This window comes from Pyrgilauda ruficollis, unplaced genomic scaffold, assembly GCF_017590135.1.
Source record: "Pyrgilauda ruficollis isolate IOZ18807 unplaced genomic scaffold, ASM1759013v1 scaffold165, whole genome shotgun sequence".
Taxonomy (NCBI): domain Eukaryota; kingdom Metazoa; phylum Chordata; class Aves; order Passeriformes; family Passeridae; genus Pyrgilauda; species Pyrgilauda ruficollis.
In genome coordinates, this window is record NW_024515320.1 from 619,770 (window position 1) to 638,234 (window position 18,465).

The 18,465-nt window shown below is 47.7% G+C and overlaps 1 protein-coding gene across 1 annotated transcript in view; it reads left to right on the top strand.

The window, feature by feature from the left end:
- Positions 1–18,465, top strand: part of EIF4G3 (eukaryotic translation initiation factor 4 gamma 3) — a 141,441-nt gene that overhangs the window by 53,890 nt on the left and 69,086 nt on the right. Inside the window, exon 4 of the mRNA XM_041463389.1 lies at positions 14,734–14,829. Coding sequence (XP_041319323.1) covers positions 14,734–14,829 — 96 coding nt within the window. The remainder of the gene's footprint in view (positions 1–14,733; positions 14,830–18,465) is intronic.

The following is an 18,465-nucleotide window of genomic DNA, read 5'->3' on the forward strand; positions in this document are numbered from 1 at the left end:
ACCCTTGGCAGAAGCCATGCTCTGAAGGAGAAGATGGTTTAACAAATGCTTTGGTTCCACCAGTGACCCCTCACTGTCCTGGCTGCTCCAGAGCTGCCTGGCCCAGCACATTGGGGAGCTGGGAGATGCAGTAATATCTTGAATTCTAGTAAGTGATAAAAGGAATTTCTGTCCCTTACTGGAGGTCCAGGAGCTGGAGCAGTTCACTGTAAGTTTGTGTGTGATGAGATGACAGCATTGTGTCGAATGGTCTGAAAGGGAGAGTTTGGGAACCAGGGATCAGGGAATGTATGGGGTATTTAACCTGAGAAGTCAGGTGTAAGTGAACGTTGTACCTTTGTTTGGTTTCCTTTAGCTTTATCTAAACAGACAGAAACAGCTGGTTGTGTGGTGCTGTGGTTGGGTGGCCCTTTCTCTTCCTTCTCCACCATTTCCATCTGACGTAGCCAAAACAAGAGCACAGCTCCCTGCTCCACCTTCTGAGGCTTTCCTGACGGACGCCCTCCGGCACTTTGCTGCCCTTCAGGATTAGTTTGTGCAGCACAGTGAGGAGGCCTGGCAGCCATGTGGAGCAGTCCCACACCCCTATCTTTGCAGCAACAGGCCGCATCTCTACTTCCCAAATTCCAGGGCCTTGAAGTCATAGTGCTGCTCTCGGGAATGTGCTGAGCTCTGGCGCAGGGGAATGTGCAGCACATGCTGCCGCAGTGATGTTATGGCCAGATGTGGCCCGAAGTACATCAAATTTCATATTCCTGTTGGGTTTTGCGTGTTTTTCCCTCATTTCAACAGGGAGAGGAGGGACACAGCCTCTCTGCCTCCTCTCCTGGCTTGAGGCTGCAGAAGGGGCTGGATTGACACAATTCCGTTTCTCAGTGTGTGGAGGAAAGGAGAAGCCATTGGAAAAGGAGCAGGGCAGCTCCTCCTTGGATGTGGCTCCCAGAGCAGGTTATGCAGAGCTCAGGTAGGGCCTGGATTGACAGTCAGGCACCATCCCCTGATGGATGGAGAATCCAGAGCAGGCTGAGAGCATTCCTAGAGCCCCTAACAGAGAGCAGCTGAAACGTTGTGAATCTGCCCCATTCCAGTGCCCTACACTGATGGATGATGGGATAACAGGGTAACAGAGCACTGCCAGAGCAGCTGGGCTGGGAACAGCAGGAAGGAGCTTCCCTCTGTCCATGGAGTGAACAGAGGAGGAGAGGGCTCTTCGAGAGGCAGTGTGCAGAGCTTAAAGCACCATGAGAAGGCAGTTTCATCCCCCTTGTGACCTGGGGGTGTTTTGGAGGATCCCAAGGAACAAGTGCAGTGGGTTCTGGCATATGAGGGTGAATGGTTTGGAAAAGACTCTTGGCTTTCTCTGCCTCAGCTTTAGAACTGCAGGCTCCAGTGGGATGCTGAGGGATTCTCTTAGTCCAGGCCCACAGTTTGGAAGCATCAAACAACCACACTTGGAACAAATTGCCAGGAATTTCCTCTGTAGTCAGTTCAGCTCTCATTAAGAACATGCTGTGCGCTGAGCAGATTGGTGCTGCCTACCCACGGCTGCCTCTTGGGATGGGCTGGAATGCTGGAGCCCTAGGGAGCACAGGATCCCACAGCACTGATGGGGACCTTCCTCTGGAGCTGCTGTAGTTGTGGACATCCCTCACCTGCTCCTGAAAAGGTCAAGATACACTTGAGTGAACAAAAGTGCAGGAGGGCTGAATTCTCTGGGTCTTGGTGCATGGAGACCTTGACTTTTAGGTGGCTGATTTAAATCCAGAACAGATTGTACCAGCTGAAACTTGTTACCATCTGGTTCTGTGCCTGAAGTGAAGAGAGTTTTGTGGTCTCATTCTGCTCCTCAAAAATGTCACCATGGTTGAATTAGAGTTTGTAATAGCAGGGAGACATTCCTTAGTACCTTCAGGTCTGGGAATGTGTGCCAGAAAGCAAGTCTGCCTGCCATCTGTGGCATGTTTATTAGGCAATCCCCAAGCCCCTCTTTTATGATCTTGGATCCTTTCTACAGGAGCTGGAATAATCCTGTTACAACCATGATGTTTATTCCCTGCTTCCATCTTCTGCAGCCCAATTTGAGATGCTTTTAATAAAGGGATGTTTATTAAGGGATTGTAACAGAAGGAGGGATGTAATTTAATTGTAACCTCACTGGTACCCTGGGGTCAGTCAGGTGCCCTGGGACATGGGGAGTGTTACTCCTTGTTCTCTCCTCGTGTTGGAAGCAGCTGCCTTTGGAGTGTGGTTGCTACACATTAAACTCAACAATTTTTCCCCAAATTGTGGTGACCAGGGACAGGACCCAGGGAAGGGCTGGAGCTCTGTCAGGTTGGAGATCAGGAAAGGCTCTTCCCCAGAGGGTGCTGGGCACTGCCCAGGCTCCCCAGGGAATGGTCCCAGCCCTGAGGCTGCCAGAGCTGCAGGAGGGTTTGGACAGGCTGGGATTGCTGGGGTGTGTGTGCAGGGCCAGGGGTTGGATTTGATCCCTGTGGGTCCCTTCCAGATCCATGATTCCTCATTATTTGGGTCCACATGTGCTTTGCTAGAAGGAAGTAGTTGGCATAAAATCAGGTAATAAACTTCCTGTGCCCCTGGGGCATGAGGGGCTCCCAGTTTTGTTGTCCCATTCAGATAAACTCCCTGTCCATCATTTTCTGTGTTCAGGAGCATCGCTGAGGATCCCTTGATCCAAGTTGATCTCTAAGCTTTGCAGGGAGCTCTTCCCCCAGAGAACTTCCCTGTGTAGGAACCTCCTTGTTTTGTGTATGGAGCCAATTCCCTGCTGGTTAAACCCACCCAGAATCCCATAACTCTTATGGTTGTCAGTCAGGGAGTTTATTCATGATGTAGACACAGAATGAAAGATTAAACTCTCCTTGTATAAATGAAGAAGTTGATGCTGGACCAACTGAGGGAAAATGTTGCCTGTTTTGTGCTGCTCCTCCAAGCAGCAAATTCCACTTTCTTGGATCTGCTGTCCATTCCAAATAATGAGAATAAGGCAAATTTAAACAACTCAACTCCTGATAGTGTTTTGTGAACAACAAACCTACCTAAATAACCAGATTAATATGTAGTAATGGTCTTTTTTCTGACCAGTCAACAGTTTGACCTCCTTTTCTTCTCACTTCTTTCCTTGTGCTTCCTTCTGTACATCCGGGTCAGGCTTCATCCCAGCACATTTCCAATGCATTTTGCAAATTCCAGCTTGCAGGAATATGTGACTGCAGGTGGAGATTTGAAACTGTGAGTTATTTAATAGCTGATAAATCCAGAAGTGTAATCTTCTTTTGGCCTTTGTGTTCAAGACCTGCTGGAAGTGCAGCTGAACCCTCTGGTTTGTAATAGGATTAGGAGGTTTTTGATTGGGTTAATAATGCTGGGAATATTTCCTCCGAGAATGTATTTCATTATTTTTGGTTCATTACTGTGCTTTTTAACTCATTAAGTTAAGTCTGGGCAAATCTGGCTGGAAACATCAAACATGTCTTGTGTCTCAGTGCCTTTGAGCTTCAGGGGGCTTTTGTGTGGGGATGCTGGGCTTCATGGCTGTCTTCTAATTTGGGAGAGCATCTGGGTGTAAGAGCTGCAGGAAGGGAGAGTTGGGAAGGCATAATGTAGCTTCAAATGCTGATTAACACTATTTATTTTAATTATTTAACCTTGGAAGCAGTTGGCTTTCATAAGGCGCAACATAGGAGGGATGTATGAATTAGTTTTAGTATTTGTGCACACAAGAAGGTCAGAAAGAGCCTTTAATTTTTTTTTCTAGCAAGGAAAGGAAAGAAAGTAAAACCCATTACAATTTTATTATGTATGTATGCAAAGAAAAGATTACAGCACAAATACTGAATCTAGTTGGGACTAGGTCTGACTTTAGACCCACCCCTCTCATCTGCCTCATAGAATCTTGTTATAGAATCCCTGCATGGTTTGGGTTGGAAAGGATTTTTATGTCATCCAGTCCCACCCCCTGCCATGGCAGGGACACCTTTCCCTGTCCCAGGTGCTCCAAACCCTGTCCAGCCTGGCCCTGGGCACTGCCAGGGATCCAGGAGCAGCCACAGCTGCTCTGGGCACCCTGTGCCAGGGCCTGCCCACCCTCCCAGGGAAGGATTCCATTCCAACACCCCATCCATCCCTGCCCTCTGGCAGTGGGAAGCTGTTCCCTTGTCCTGGCACTGTGCAGAATTCCTGCTCTGAGAGGTGTGTTTAATCCTTCTCCAGGCTCTCTGCTTTGCCCAGTGGGGAGAGCAGTGTTTTTCTGCTGCTGCTTGAGCTTTTCCCCTCCGGAGTAGCCGTGACCTGGCTCTGAGTGCTGCCTGGCCCTTCCACGCTGGGCAGGCACAGCGTTTGGAAGGGAAAGCTCTCTGTGGGTGTCTTGGCCACACGGCACATCCTGGCTGCTGCGCGAGCGGAAGCGGCTTTGTTTGGCCTGTCAGATTATTGGGAATCAAAAGCATTTCTAAACTTGCCAGTAACTTGGTTTGGGGTGGAATAAAACAGCATTTTTAATAGAAAATCGAACTTCTCTGTAGCTGTTTAAAAATTCTCCAGATCCCTTTCTTCAGGACTCTTCCACGTGCGTTTTCTGTTCTCACAATCACGTGTCCTGGGCTTTATTTTGGTGCTTTTCAGACTTAGCCACTTGTTGAACCACATTTTTATTCATAATATAAAAAGAGAAAACAATATGAGGCAATTTGCCATTTTCTTGCATTTAATAACTTCAATTCTGGAATTCCTTCTGTAATAGTACCTTCTGTTCCATGCAATTTAATGGATGTTTTCTTGCATGCTCCAGAAAATACCCAGTTTTTAAACAAACACCATGTGTTCTGTAAAGCACCAGAGTCAGCACAAAAGTCAGGGCTTTACACAGCCTGTATTTTGTGAGCATGGAAGACATAAAATATCCCTGCAGCCAGAGAAACCAGGGAGATGCAGCCCTGGAGTTCCTGGAGTCCACTGTTAGCTGTGGTGTCAGACTGGGAAACAGAGGAATAACCTCTGGAGCCATTTAACCTGCAGCAGGGAGGCCACATTCCAGAGGTGAGGCTTTGAATCCATAAACAGCCTGGTTCTCCTGCCAGCTGAACTGTCACTGTGCTGCTTTCCACTGAAGCAACAGAGGTGGTGGAGCTGTAATTCCACTCCCTGCAGCCTGGAAGGGCTGTGCCCATGTTCTCCACACATCCCTCCTTATAGTGCCATTAGAAACCCATAATTCATTAACTTGTTTTAACTTTGTGCAAATTCAGACACTTTATATGTAGGATATTTCTGGGCTTCAGTGGAATTGAGTAAAACTTGAGTATTTTATCTGATTGCTGCCCTCACACAGGTGAAGGCTGGAAGAGACCTGGGATCATCAGGTCCAGGTGCCTGCTCTGAGCTGGATCAGCTGGAGGGATAACTCTGGGCCACCACCCCTTGGGTTCTGAGTGTCTCCAAGGGTGGCAGCATCCTCTGAGATATCAGATGACACATTTTTGGAACTTCTTGTTGGCTTTTGGAAGGAAATAGGAGGAAAGCTGCAAAGCTGATGATGGTGTTTTGATGTGGAATAGGGTCTTGGCTGGTTGGGGTTGTGTTCCTGGGAAGAAGTACTTGTCCTCAAAGTCTATTTTGTTAAAATGGGAGGCAGTTTTATAGAACAGGTGAAAGGCACTCTGTGAACTCAAGGGTGTTTCTGCAGACAGTCCCAGCTCTGCTTTCAGCAGTGGGGATGTTGGAATTTCTGCCCTCAGCACACGCATACGCTCCATATTTTTGAGTGCTTTTATTACAGAAAATGCCAATTTACTTAATTACATAATGGTCATTAGCAGACCACCCCAGGCTGCGAGCCAGGTGCTGCAGCCAGGGCAGAGCCTGGCAGTTCAGCCTCAGGAAGGAGCCATGTGAAGCCATAGCAGAGTTTCCAGCAGATGTTCTGGAATGTTTTCTGGTGATGTTATCCATGGCCTCACACTTTTAGAGCAGCAGATTCCATGCTGGTGGATTTAAAAATGGCTTTGGGAGCAACCACTGGCTGCTCCTGGGGCAGAGCAGCCACCAGCAGGACCCCTGTCCTTCCCCATGGCTCAAAATCACTGGTTTGGTTTTGCACTGCAGGTCCTCTGTGTCTGGAGTTCAGCGTGGGCTCACGGGCTGGAGCTGTGCCTGGGAAGGAGGGAGAGGATTCTGTCCTCCCTCAGGCTGGGTGTTTGCCCTTGCACTTGGTGAGGGACACGTACAGCCAGTGGAGCTGAGGAGAAAATCACTGAAACCCAGAATGGTTTAGGCTGGAGGGACCTTAAAGGGACCTTAAAGTTCATCCAGTCCTACAGCTCCCACTGTCCCAGGCTGCTCCAAACCCTGATCAGCCTGGTCTTGGACACTTCCAGGGATCCAGGGGCAGCCACAGCTGCTCTGGGCACCCTGTGCCAGGGCCTGCCCACCTCCCAGGGAACAATTCCTAATTCCCAATATCCTATCCATCCCTGCCCACTGGCAGTGGGAGCCATTCCCTGTATCCAGTCCCTCTCCAGCTCTCCTGCAGCCCCTCTGGGCTCTGCAAGGGGCTCTGAGCTCTCCCTGGAGCCTTCTCTTGTACAGGTGAACACCCCCAGCTCTCCCAGCCTGGCTCCAGAGCAGAGGGGCTCCAGCCCTGGAGTGTGTCCGTGGGCTCCTCAGGACTCACTCCAGCAGGTCAAGAATGTGCATTTTGAGTCTCTGTGGTTCCTGGCACAAACAGTCCTTGTCCAGGGAACTCCAGACCGTGTTCTTCACCATCTTCCCTTGGAGACAATCTCATTATCCATGTTGAAGTAGGAAAAGTGGCTCTGTGGATGTTACCTGGGGCTCAGTTTCCCTGTGCCTTCCTCCTTTGCCCACTCAGATGTGTGGGGTGAAAACACATAAAGCCATAAAAAAGATTGTTACAAATTTGGCTGTGCAGGTAAGGACACAGGTGATGTATCCCGAGACAAACTGCTGCAGAGGAAAAAGAGGAGAGAGGAGTAATTCCTCCTGGGTCAGGATATTTGTATCCTTTTAAAGGCTGAGCTTAATCACAGAATCCCAGACTGGGTTTGATTGGGAGGGACCTTAAAGCTCATCTTGTTCCACCCCCTGCCAGGGGCATGGACACCTTCCACTAAAATGTTAATATTTACCAACAAGAGGAATTTCCTGATGGCTGGGCTTATGGAAAAAGAGGGAATAAACCAGTGTACTTGTCAGGAGAAGGGCAGTGAAGATGCCAGCTACTTCTTCTCTGCATCTTCTACTTGTCTGCAGTTTGTTAAAGTCCTAAAATCAGGCAAAACACCTGAAACTGAGTCCTGGCATTTTGAGGAAATAGCTTTAGAAAAAACCTACATATTTAAATAAACTCACTGAACAGTCACAGTTCCTGTTTATTATGTGCCTCCACCCAAATCCAAACCTCAAAGCTTCCCAGTAAATCCAATGTGCAGAGATTTGGACCAACTCCCACCCTGGTGCCATCCCAGCCCCTCCATGAGGAGCAGAGTGTTTGCACTGGAATTGTGTTCATTCTGGTTTTTATGTGCACAATTTGTTTGGTGTCAGAGAAGTGCTCTAGTCCTTTTGTCACTGATTTTAATGGGACTTTGAATATTCCAGGTATTATATACCAATATATGCAGGAAAACAGTGTTTCTCAGGTGCTGATGCACCCTGAAGGGGAGCAGCCCTGGCTTAGAGAGGCATCAGAGGAGAACTGCTGCATATTTTTGTTTTGCAGCATTGCCCTGGTGAGGACGAGCTGATTTCAGTGATTCTGGATAATTTGCAAATGAGCTGCTTAAAAATGTGGCATCCCTGGTGTGATGGGTACCTAAAACCTGCATATTTGAACACATGGCTGTGAATGGGGACTTGTGTTCAAGCAGAGGGATCTGAGAGTGTGTGTGATGATCATTGAAATATCATTGTAATAATGAAAGGCAAACTGGGAGCATTTAGAGGGGAATTGTCCTTGTTTAGTGGTTTAATCATTTGTTGTGCTATTTTTAAAGTTGGAACAGTTCACAGGAATAGTGGGAGAATATGCTTCATGCATTATTTGAGGGGATGCTGTATAAAAAAGGCTGAAATGAATAAATTTAATAATTCAGGTTTCTCCGCCATCATCTGTAATATTTGCAGATGAGCTGGATGTGGATGTGTATGTTACAGATACTCTTTCCTGCCAGCAGCTTCCAAGCCTGTTCTGCTGAGTGCAGGGCATACCAGGGAGGAAAAAAAGTGAGTTAGACTTGAATTATGTGGTTGCCAAAATAATGGTGACATTCAGGTGCGTGCAGAAGAGCTGCAGGAGCGAGTGGTGCCCTGTTTGTGGTCAGATGCTGGAGGTACCTGAGGCTGATCCTGGCGTCTCCAGAGCTCGGTGACATAGCCACAAAGTGGTTTATTTTGTCCCTTAAGACTGATTTTAGGTCAAAAGCTGCTCTGCCCTGTGTTTAGTGATCTCTGCTGCAGCCCCTGGGAGTGTGGTAAGGGGGACAGGGAGAGCAGGAATTTCCTGTGCCTCCCCTGGATGCTGCTGGTGTTCCCAAGGCAGCCCCTGGATGGGAGAGGAGCCTTTCAGTGGCCAGTGTCTGTGGGAGGAGGAGATTCTGGGCTCTTCTGGGATGCTCTGGCTGAGGCTGTTCTCTCTGCCTTCACTAACACAGCTTTTCACATCAGATAAAAAGTAAAATCTCTCTGTAACCTTCAGTTTTCAGATGTTCTGTGCATTTTGGCAGGAATGGGAGCAGCTGTGGGGAGGCCAGGAAAGCCTCTTCCCCTGGCACTGAGTTTGTGTTGATGCACCTTTCTCAGAATCCAGGGCATGCAGAAACCAAAGCTTGGGGGAAATGAAGGTGCTGGGTGTGAGTGAGGAGGGGCAGCCTGAGGAGCTGCTGTTCCAGCCTGTGCTGCCTGGGGGGAGTTCATTAGGGAGAAATGAAGAGACAGGGTTTAAATTATAATCCTCTTACTTTCCCAGAGCTGAATGCCCAGAGATTTCCCTGGTTGGAGGGTTGCAGTTGTTTGGGTTGCAGTGATTGAGTTGTCACAGTGATTGGATTTGGGGCTGTGGGAGGGCAGAGCCAGCCCAGCTCCACACAGAAATGATGATTCACAATTAAAAGCCACATCCTTGCTGTCACCATTGCTCCACACTTGTGACTGAAGTGGCGGTTTCTGCTGCTGTGGGGGATTTCTTCACCTGTGTCTGAGGCCAGATTCCTGCTGTCCAGGCCAGTGACCCAGGGGAAAACTCTGCAAAAGCAGTCTCAAGGGCTGGTGCATCAACACAGCCTCTCTCCTGCTCCCTTTGTGGTTTTCCTCAACGAAAATCGTTCAGCAGCTGGAAGGAAAACCAAGTCTGGTTGTTAAAAACGGGGATAAGAGGAGATTCCCCCTCCTGTGCAATGACCTCCCCCTCCTGTACTGGGATCCAGGGGCAGCTGCCTTTGGTCTTAGGTGCTTGTGTGAGTAAGAATTTATAAATCTAGGGACAGAACCCTTATAAGGTACAGTATGAAGAACACAGACTGTGCCTCTGAGTGCCCAGCTCGGGGGTTTGAATCAGTATTTAGCATTTAAACAGGTCAGGGAATGGCTTGGGAACAGACCAGTGCAGGCTTTATGCAGGAGAAATGGGGGTGGGCTGGGGGTGTTGTGTTGTTTGGGGAAAGAGATGGATCTCTTAACAGTTTTATCCTCTTTCCAGACAGTGAAAGTTTTTGGTACTTTATGTCTTGACATTAAATAATAACAAGATATTTTTGAAAATGTGTGTGATGGCACTTGGGTGAGTTTTTAGCTGGATGCTCTCCATCAGTAGTGCAGTGATACATGAGATATAACAAGATGTAAACCCACCTGGGCAAGGGACCTGCAGCACCACGTTGGTCTGTGGCCATGCAGAGAAGGACTTTGGGGCTGCCCGTGGCCCTGGCAAACCCCAGCTTGTTCTGGAGTGTTCTGAGTACTCTGTCCCGTTCCTCCCAAGAGATGTAAGCTCAGTGCTGGTGTCCAGGGGAGCTGGACCCATGGCTGTGGGGCTGGGAAGTGACTGGGAATGTGAAGGTTTGGGACTGGGAAGTGATTGGGAATACAGAGGTTTGGGGCTGGGAAGTGAGTGGGAATGTGAAGGTTTGGGACTGGGAATGCAGAGGTTTGAGACTGGGAATGTAGAGGTTTAGAACTGGGAATTCAGAGGTTTGGGACTGGGAATTCAGAGGTTTGGGACTGGGAATTCAGAGGTTTCCTCCCAAGGTCACGGCGCTGGCAGCGGCCGCGCAGCTCCTGAGTCACGGTCATGTGCTGGAGCTGCGGGTCCAGTTCTCCTCCTCGTGTGTAACTTCAGTAAATATAGACCCAGAAGCCTTCCCTGAGCCGGGAGGATTCGGGAATCTGCCACAGGGATTAACCCCTTCCCGGCCAAGCCAGCACAGAGCTCAGCAAGTGACACTTTTCTGCCCGGGGCTGGAAGGGTTTTGTTCCCAAAAGATTTTTCCAGAGGCAGAGCTGGGTGACTCAGCTCTTTTGAGCCTGATGTGTGTACTTTGCCTGTTTATTCCCAGGACAGGCAGTCCCAAGGGAGTCATGTTACGCTGCAGGCTCAGTGTTTATTAACCAGCTCGGGCCTGAGCTAAGAATAACTTTTTTCAGTTGTTTTGTTGATAGTGATTATTTTTCCTTGCTTAGCACAGGCAGCAGCTTGAGGTGGAAACGGTCCAGAGAAAGGATTTTCCCAGCAAGTTGTGGGAATACATAAACACTCAGCTATTATCACCTTCCTCTCCTGAACAGCCACAGCTGAAACATAAAATCAGGAAGGTGAGAGCTTTAAGGGAAGCAGATTGCTCTGTCTTGAAGTGGAGCAGCTCAGCAGCGCTCTGTCCTCTCCCAGCAGTTATTTGAACTTCAGGGATTCAATCCAGCCTTTAGATGCTTCAGAACCAACATTTGTCTGCAGAGCAGTACTTCCTTCCCTGCCTTCCCCTCTGGGGGGTTTATTTAGGGGATTTTTGGAGCATTTCCTCACTGATCTCTTCATTCCCTCAGTCCAGCCCCGGTGCACGGAGCCCTGTGTGGCTGCATGTGACCACGTTACTTTCTGTACCCATTTAGCTGCTTGGCACAGAAAAAAAGTCCTTTGGCAGATGAATAGATGCAATGCTTTAATCAGCTGATGTGTATGAAAAGCAGCAGAGTGCTGTGATTTATTCTGTTGGATCTTTGATAGTTTATTTAGGCTCCCACAGCCAGTGTGAAGTTAATACCTGCAGAAATTTATAAACCACTTTTCCCTCCCTTTTCTTCCCCCATTATGGTTTTAACACAAACACCAGTTAAGGCAATGTCCCTCTGGTTGGAAACATGTGGAGCAGAGGCATTTATTGTTGTGCAATAGTTGTAAAACCTACTTATTTAGCTGATGTTTGTGGTCTTCAGTGGGATTTGTATTGCACTTGTTCCTTACTTGTGACCTCGCACCCATGAGGGTCATCTGTCCAAAACTGCCATGGTTGATGACACCTTTGTAGCAGAAACCCTTCTCTGGCCTCTAGTTAAGCTTTTGTATGTTTTTTCCTTTATTTATAACTTCATGCTGTGCTCGTTCTGGTAGGGTTTTAATACAGCAAGTTTAACCCTGGATTGTGTCGCAGTGTCACAAGTGATGTGTCACCAGTGAAGTGCCTTTGGCACTGTGTTTCCAAATACCTGCTTTATAGTTTTGCTGCTAAAACTCAGAGGATTTTTAGGCTTAGTGACAGCTGTGCTCCCTTTCTCTCACATCTCCTTTGGCTTGGATGATTAAAAGAAAACGGGGGCTGTTTTGGAGGTGGGTACAGATTTTGGGGCAGCATCAGATACCTGACTTACCTTTGGGAGTCGTAACAGAGCTCTGCTCTGTCACATGCAGTTTAATCCTGAAGAAAATGTTTCATGAGCCTAAAGATGGGGAAGAATAGTAGGTATTTTCTTCTCTTGTTGCTGAGGTGCTGTGGGAGCAGCAGTTTGGGATGAGGTCTCATCTCCTGAGATGTGGAGCTGAATCAACTGGTGCATTTATTGGTATTATTTATTTATAATATTTCCCAACACAGTCACCTACCCTATGTGCTCACTGCTGGCTAGTGGGAGAGATACAAGGGAGAATGGCTTTAAACTAAAAGAGAGTAGGTCTAGGTTGGATATTAGGAGGAAATCCTTCCCTGTGAGGGTGGGCAGGCCCTGGATCCCTGGCAGTGTCCAAGGCCAGGCTGGACATTGGGGCTTGGAGCAGCCTGGGACAGTGGAAGGTGTCCCTGCCATGGCAGGGGTGGGACTGGATGAGGATGATTAAAATCCCTTCCAACCCAAACCCTTCCATGATTCCATGATAGGAACAGCAGCATCTGGACCTGTGGGAGAAGCCTTAATCTCACAGTGGGCAGAGATCCCAGATGCAGAAAGTCAGCAGCAGGATGCTACAAAGGCAGGACAGCTTCTCCAGGTTGTGGGTGAAAAGAGTTTCCTCACTTCTCCTTAGCTTTGGGTTATTAATTCTGGAATTACACTGACACCACCAGCTCCAGCAGAATCACTCCTCAAGTAAAAGGGGAAAAGAGTTGATGCTGCATCTGACATCTCAAAAAAAAAAAAAAATAGAAGGCTTCTTTCCATTTAGTTGTTTACATTAATTAGGTTTTGGCAGTGGTGAAAAGGGAGGGAAGGGCTGGCTGGAGTGGATTGGATCAGGGAGCTCGTGGAGAGGAGGGACAGAGCAAACCTGCCCTGCCCACCCCTCAGAGGATGCTTCTGCCATCAGGAGCTGAGCAAAGCATTTAATTGCTCTTGAACCAGAGGCTGTGCTGCTGTATTGGTATAAACTCCTCCAGAACAACATTGTTTAGCTAAATACCTTGCCCAGTGTGTTTGGTGTCCTGGATCACAGTAAAGACCTGGTGGTGTACTTGGACACACACATTTTATCATCATTTTGACCCAAAAAGCTGTGGAAATGAGGCAGAAGCTAACAGAAGGTCCTATCTAGTTAAGTTGTGTGGTAGGAGCAGTGTCCTCACATGTCTGTGGAGTCGTGTCTAAGTTTTGCTTTTTAAAAAGCAGTTCCAGTGTGGTCCCAGAGTAGGAATAGAAGGTATTGTAGCAGTTGGGTTTTGGGATGGGGCTATTTTTGGCCTGTGCTCATTCCCCTCACCCCGTCTACCATGTTTGTTTGTTGTATTTGTTGTATTTTTCCTTTTTTTCTTCTTGAGACCAGGGAATTCCTGGTTGGATTGTTTCTGAGCTATATTTTCATTTACCTTGTGTTGCACTTTAATCAGCAGGTGATTAGTCCAGGGATGGGAAAGCAGAAAAAAAGAGACAATGCAAACTGTACCCCTGTTCTGGCTTTTCTGGGGCATCTCCAGTCCTGGGGCAGCTCTGGGAGCCTCAGGGCAGGAAGGACCAGGAGGGGCTGGAGCGTGTCCAGAGAAGGGAATGGAGCTGGGAGGGGGCTGGAGCACCAGGAGGGGCTGAGGGAGCTGGAAAGGGGCTCAGCCTGGAGAAAAGGAGGCTCAGGGGGGCTCTTCTGGCCCTGCATAACTCCTGACAGGAGGGGATAGCCAGGGGGTTCAGGCTCTGCTCCCAGGGAACAGGGACAGGAGGAGAGGGAACGGCCTCAAAGTTACATTGGATATTGGGAAAATTCCTGCATGGAAAGGGTTGTCCAACAGACTGTCCAGGGCAGTGGTGCAGTCCCCATCCCTGGGGGGGTTTAAAAGATATGTAGCTGTGGCTCTTGGTGACATGGTTTAGTGGTGGCCTTGCCCAGTGCTGGGGAAGAGTTGGACTTGAAGATCTCAGAGAGATTTTCCAACATTACCGATTCCACGATCCTATGGTTCTTGAGAGCAAAGACTGTTGCAGGCTGGTGACTGGTTTTTGTGCCATTACAATAATAAATTATTTTAAAAAATAATAATGTAAATTATAATGTTTCTGTTCAAAAAGAATAAGGAAAAAGGCACTCTGAAAAGTTATTTCTAAATGTCTCGTTAAAATGCGTCATCGGCAGAGCTCCAGTTTATTGTTACTTTGGGCAAATAACACTTGGGGAGAGCATCTGGTGGGATAAATTGTTATAGCCCATGGAAATGGGTGGAAGTAGGAAAAATGTGCAGAGCCTGTAGCCACGGCCTGCCTTCCATCTGGGATGATTTTGGGCTGTTCCATTGCATTGGAAATGCTTTAATGCAGCAGCAGCTTGTGTTAAACACACTCAAGGTTGTTTCTTGCTGTTTGCCTGATTTTGGAGGATTTACTGGCATTGTCTACAGGTCTGGCTTTCCTTGGAAGCTGGTTCAGGGGAGGCTTTTGGAGACAGGTGACCAGGCCTTTGCACACACAGAGTTTTGGTGACACTGTGTCATGTGCCTCCTGGGTTGTTTTCCACTGCAGCACTTGGGGATCTCAGGTGATAAATAGTAGCAAACTCTGACTTATAAAATAGTAGTAAACTCTGGCTAATAATTACTAATGGAGCTGTTACTTACTAGTGGAGCTACAAGCTGCTCCCGTCAGAGGCAGTGTTGATGAATTGGTCCTAGACAGAGATGGTTTCTCTGTTGCAATCTTTTCGTCTTTATCTCGGTGTCAGTCCCTCCAGTTGATAACGCTTTCTGGTTTTGGGGATGAATGATTGGATCCACTCACTTTGCTTTTCTTGTTCCCTGGCAGGCTCCTTATCCCTCAGGACAGAATGCAGCTCCCACCACGCTGGTGTACCCTCAAGCCCCTCAAACAATGAACACGCAGCCTCAGACCCGCTCGCCGGTAAGGAGCCCGCGCTGCCTCACCCGCTGCTCTCTCCTCCTCACTCGTGTGTTTCTCTGTCTCTGTGTGTCTGTAGCACGGGGCTGGTTCTCTGCAAAGCCCATTTTACTGACCTGGAAGCACACCCTGAATGGCAAACCTTGATTGAGTTTTTCAGACACTATCCTGGTAGGATAATTTTCCTTCTGAAGTTCCTAAAGAAGCGATGGAGGGATTCTCATCTACCTTCAAATAACACTATTTATTTTTAGCCTAGTTGCTTTCAGGTTCACTTCATTATAGAATACAGGTTCATTGCCAGAATCTTTCTCTTTTCTTCTTTTTTTTTTCCTTTTTATTTTTTCTTTAAGGATGTGTTTTGTGCAGGGATAGACCAAAGATCAAACACAAGCAGTTCTCTGCAGCAGCACTCGCTCTCCAGTGGCCTCTGGGCTTTGCTCCCAAATCAGTGCCACCGATCAGTTCTAACCCTGGAGGTGCTCACATGTAACCTAGAGCTTCTGTGTACTCAGATCTTTTTGTGCTGAGCCCCTTTTTCATCCAGCTTCAGGTTTGATCATCCTTCACAGTCTGTTTTTTTGGGATGGATGTTTATTGTGATACTGCTCTGCTGTTGTAGGACTTCAGTTCCCCATACCAGGTACTTTCTGGGGATTCTCTGCTTGTAGCACAGGTCCACATGATGTCAGAAGACCCTCCTAGGGCATCAGAGGCTTTGCCCAGCTTCTGGAGGCATGGTGGCTTCCCATCACCACATCTCAGGGCTCCATCAGCCGAGGGAGCAGCAATCCTGCACCTCCTGCCCCTCTGTGTCAGGACACCTTCAGGTTGCCCATAACCCTCGGGTGCCTTCCCAGCACTCTTCTCTCTTTAGGGTAAGGTGAAAGCTCCTGGAGCAAACTGAAGCCTCTGAGACAGAGGAGCCTGTCCACAAAACAGGTATAAGTGCAGATAAACCCAGGGCAAGGATCCCCAAACCTGCAACATCACTGGGGCACTTTCCCAGCTCTGGAGGTTTCCCCTCCAGGATGTGCCAGGGTTTGTTCTGAGACCCCTCAACCTCTGCTGATGAAGGAGCCAGGTAATGCTGACTTTGAAGTTCTTTGATGTGGACAGCTGGGAGTTTGTCCTTAGTGCCCCATTCTGTTCAGTAATGCAGGACACTGCTGCTAAAGCTCTTCCCTCAGTAAGTATAATCATCTTTCTCTTTAATTGTTGCAAAGCACAACTAAGCTGCTATGGTTAGAACTGGAGCAAAAACTTGACTGAAGAGCTGCATCTCTAAACCAGTTTTTTTGACAGCCCAGCAGAACAGTGCCAATACATTGCACAGAAAACTGGAAGAGGAGGAAGGTTTTGGAACAGAGTCCGGTTTACAGGTCCCTGGCTGGAAGAGGCTGGATAAAATACTGCATTGTAAGCAATATAACAAACTGTACTCCTTCTTGCAGGCACTTGTGCCCATGGCACCGTTTTTATTTCTTCTTCCTTTCTTTATTATATATATATATATATTTTTTTTTTTTACCACATCCTTTTTTTGTTGGCTACAGAAATGCACTGGTTTTGCTTCTTTGCTGAAAGCACGAGCTGCCGTGGCAGCCTCTGCCAGGTGAGGTGGTGCCACAAGGGCCCAAAGCTGAATTACAGCTGGGGGGTCTGACCTGGGGTAGGACAGAGACCAAGGCCCCCTGGGCTTTGTCACTCAGCAGAGAGAGAATCTGCAGGAAATTTGGACAATAAATGTCAAATTTTTAGGGTTTTGGCCCCATAACTGAGGAGGTCCCAAGGAAGAATTTTTCTGCACCTGTCAGCCTTGTTTGTATTGTTCTGAGCTCTCCTGTGTGCAGGATTTGCCATGTGCTCTGCTAGTGCCCATCTCACCCCATGACTAAAAGCTGCTCCCACCCATCACATCTCATTCCACCTCCCACCCCAAAGCAAATGCAAGACTAGCCCAGGCCTGAGCTGATCCTGCATTTGTTCTTTGCTTGATTTATTTATTTGTGATTTAATTATTATTTTTTCAGTTTATTTTTTAACCGTCCCATTTGGTGGTGAGGGGAGGGTGAGGAGGGGAGAGGAGGGTGGCAGGGTGGCTGTGCCATCCCTGGGTTTCTGTCGTGCTCTGGCACGGCTGACGTGGGCAGGCAGGGCTGATCCAGCCCCTCCCTCGAGCCAGAGCTTCCTGCATCCTGCTCTGCATCCAAGGCCCTTTGGGAGTGCAGAGCTCAGGCGTTTCTGCTCCCCCAGGACAGCTGCCTTTGCAATCCGTGTGTGCTCCCCGTTAGCATCGCTCCCACAGCGGGAATTGCAAAGCTCCAGCTGAGGAAGGAAAACAAAATCCGGGTCCTTCAGCACTGCTGAAAGTTCCCCATTAGCTCTTGGCCGTGCCAGCCCCATCTCAACACAAAGTGTCCAATTTTAGGACTTCTGCCCAAAAAAGATACTCCAGAGAGGGTGCTGGAGCAATCCAGGAGGGGTGAGATGTGCCAGCCCAACATCTGCAGGGAGAGAACATTCCTGTGTCCATGGAGCAGTGGGCAGGACCGTAGGGAGGGGGAGATGGGGCAAGAAGGTTGGACCCAGGATTTCTAAGGTTTTCCTATCTACTGTCTTCATCAAACAGAGAAAAAACAACCCAAAGTGTCTATTTTAAGTGAGCAGTGACTACTACAGTTTGTTCTGTTGCTTACAGCTATTAACAGGAATAATTCCTATCAAACAGAATTATTTTTTAAAAATGTAAAAATCAAGAGCCAGTGGTGACCAGTGCAAAATAGATGAGGGCATTTTTCAGTAACTTGGGGCTTTTATTTTATTTCTTGTAACACACGTTACTTTCCACCATGGAACAAACTTTGGCTTCTTCAGATATAAACTTCCAGCTCTTGTGTTAGGTGCAGTGAGAACAAATCTTTTCTGTGCAACAGGAATGAGAGAGGTGCCTTGGCCCTGAAGTGAAGCAGTACAGGTTTCTGCATCCCAACATTCTCTTTTTGGCTGTTTTCTTTCATTGGTGTCTAGCACAGAACATGCAGCCCCATGGAAAGGCTCAGCCCTTCCAGGATGCCTTTACTCCCTTTTCCCAAACACAAGATATTCAAGCTGGTTTAGGGGAAATTTCTTTGGGAAGATAAGGACTTGAAGTGCTTTTTTCTCCAGAGACTCATCCAGGTACCTGTTTCTCCTCATCCACAGAGCCACTGGGAGAATGCTGAGAGGCTCTGAGTCCTTCTGTTTTATTAAAATAGAAATGACAGCTTTTTAGTTTCACAAGGTGACCATGCTTTGCTTTTTTACTTTCCTCATTGTAAGGCTTAGGGAAAATTTTCCAGGGTGAGAAAACTATTTGGTGAACCAGTGCAGGTCATTCTTTATAAACTCTTGTCCCAGGAACAGTCTCTGCATCCATATTTACTCATTTCTGAAGGTTTTTATGACTTTCATCCAAGTGTCACCAAGTGCCACCATGAGGTGAAGGTAGAAGGAGTATATAAACACCAGGATTAGCAGAGTAGTTCTTGGAAATCTTTAAATCTGGGCAATTTAAGTGTTTATAAAGGAAAAGATCAAATTGACCAGTGAATATTTATGCTTTGCTTCATGTTTGATGGCATTAGAGGAGCTGTAAGG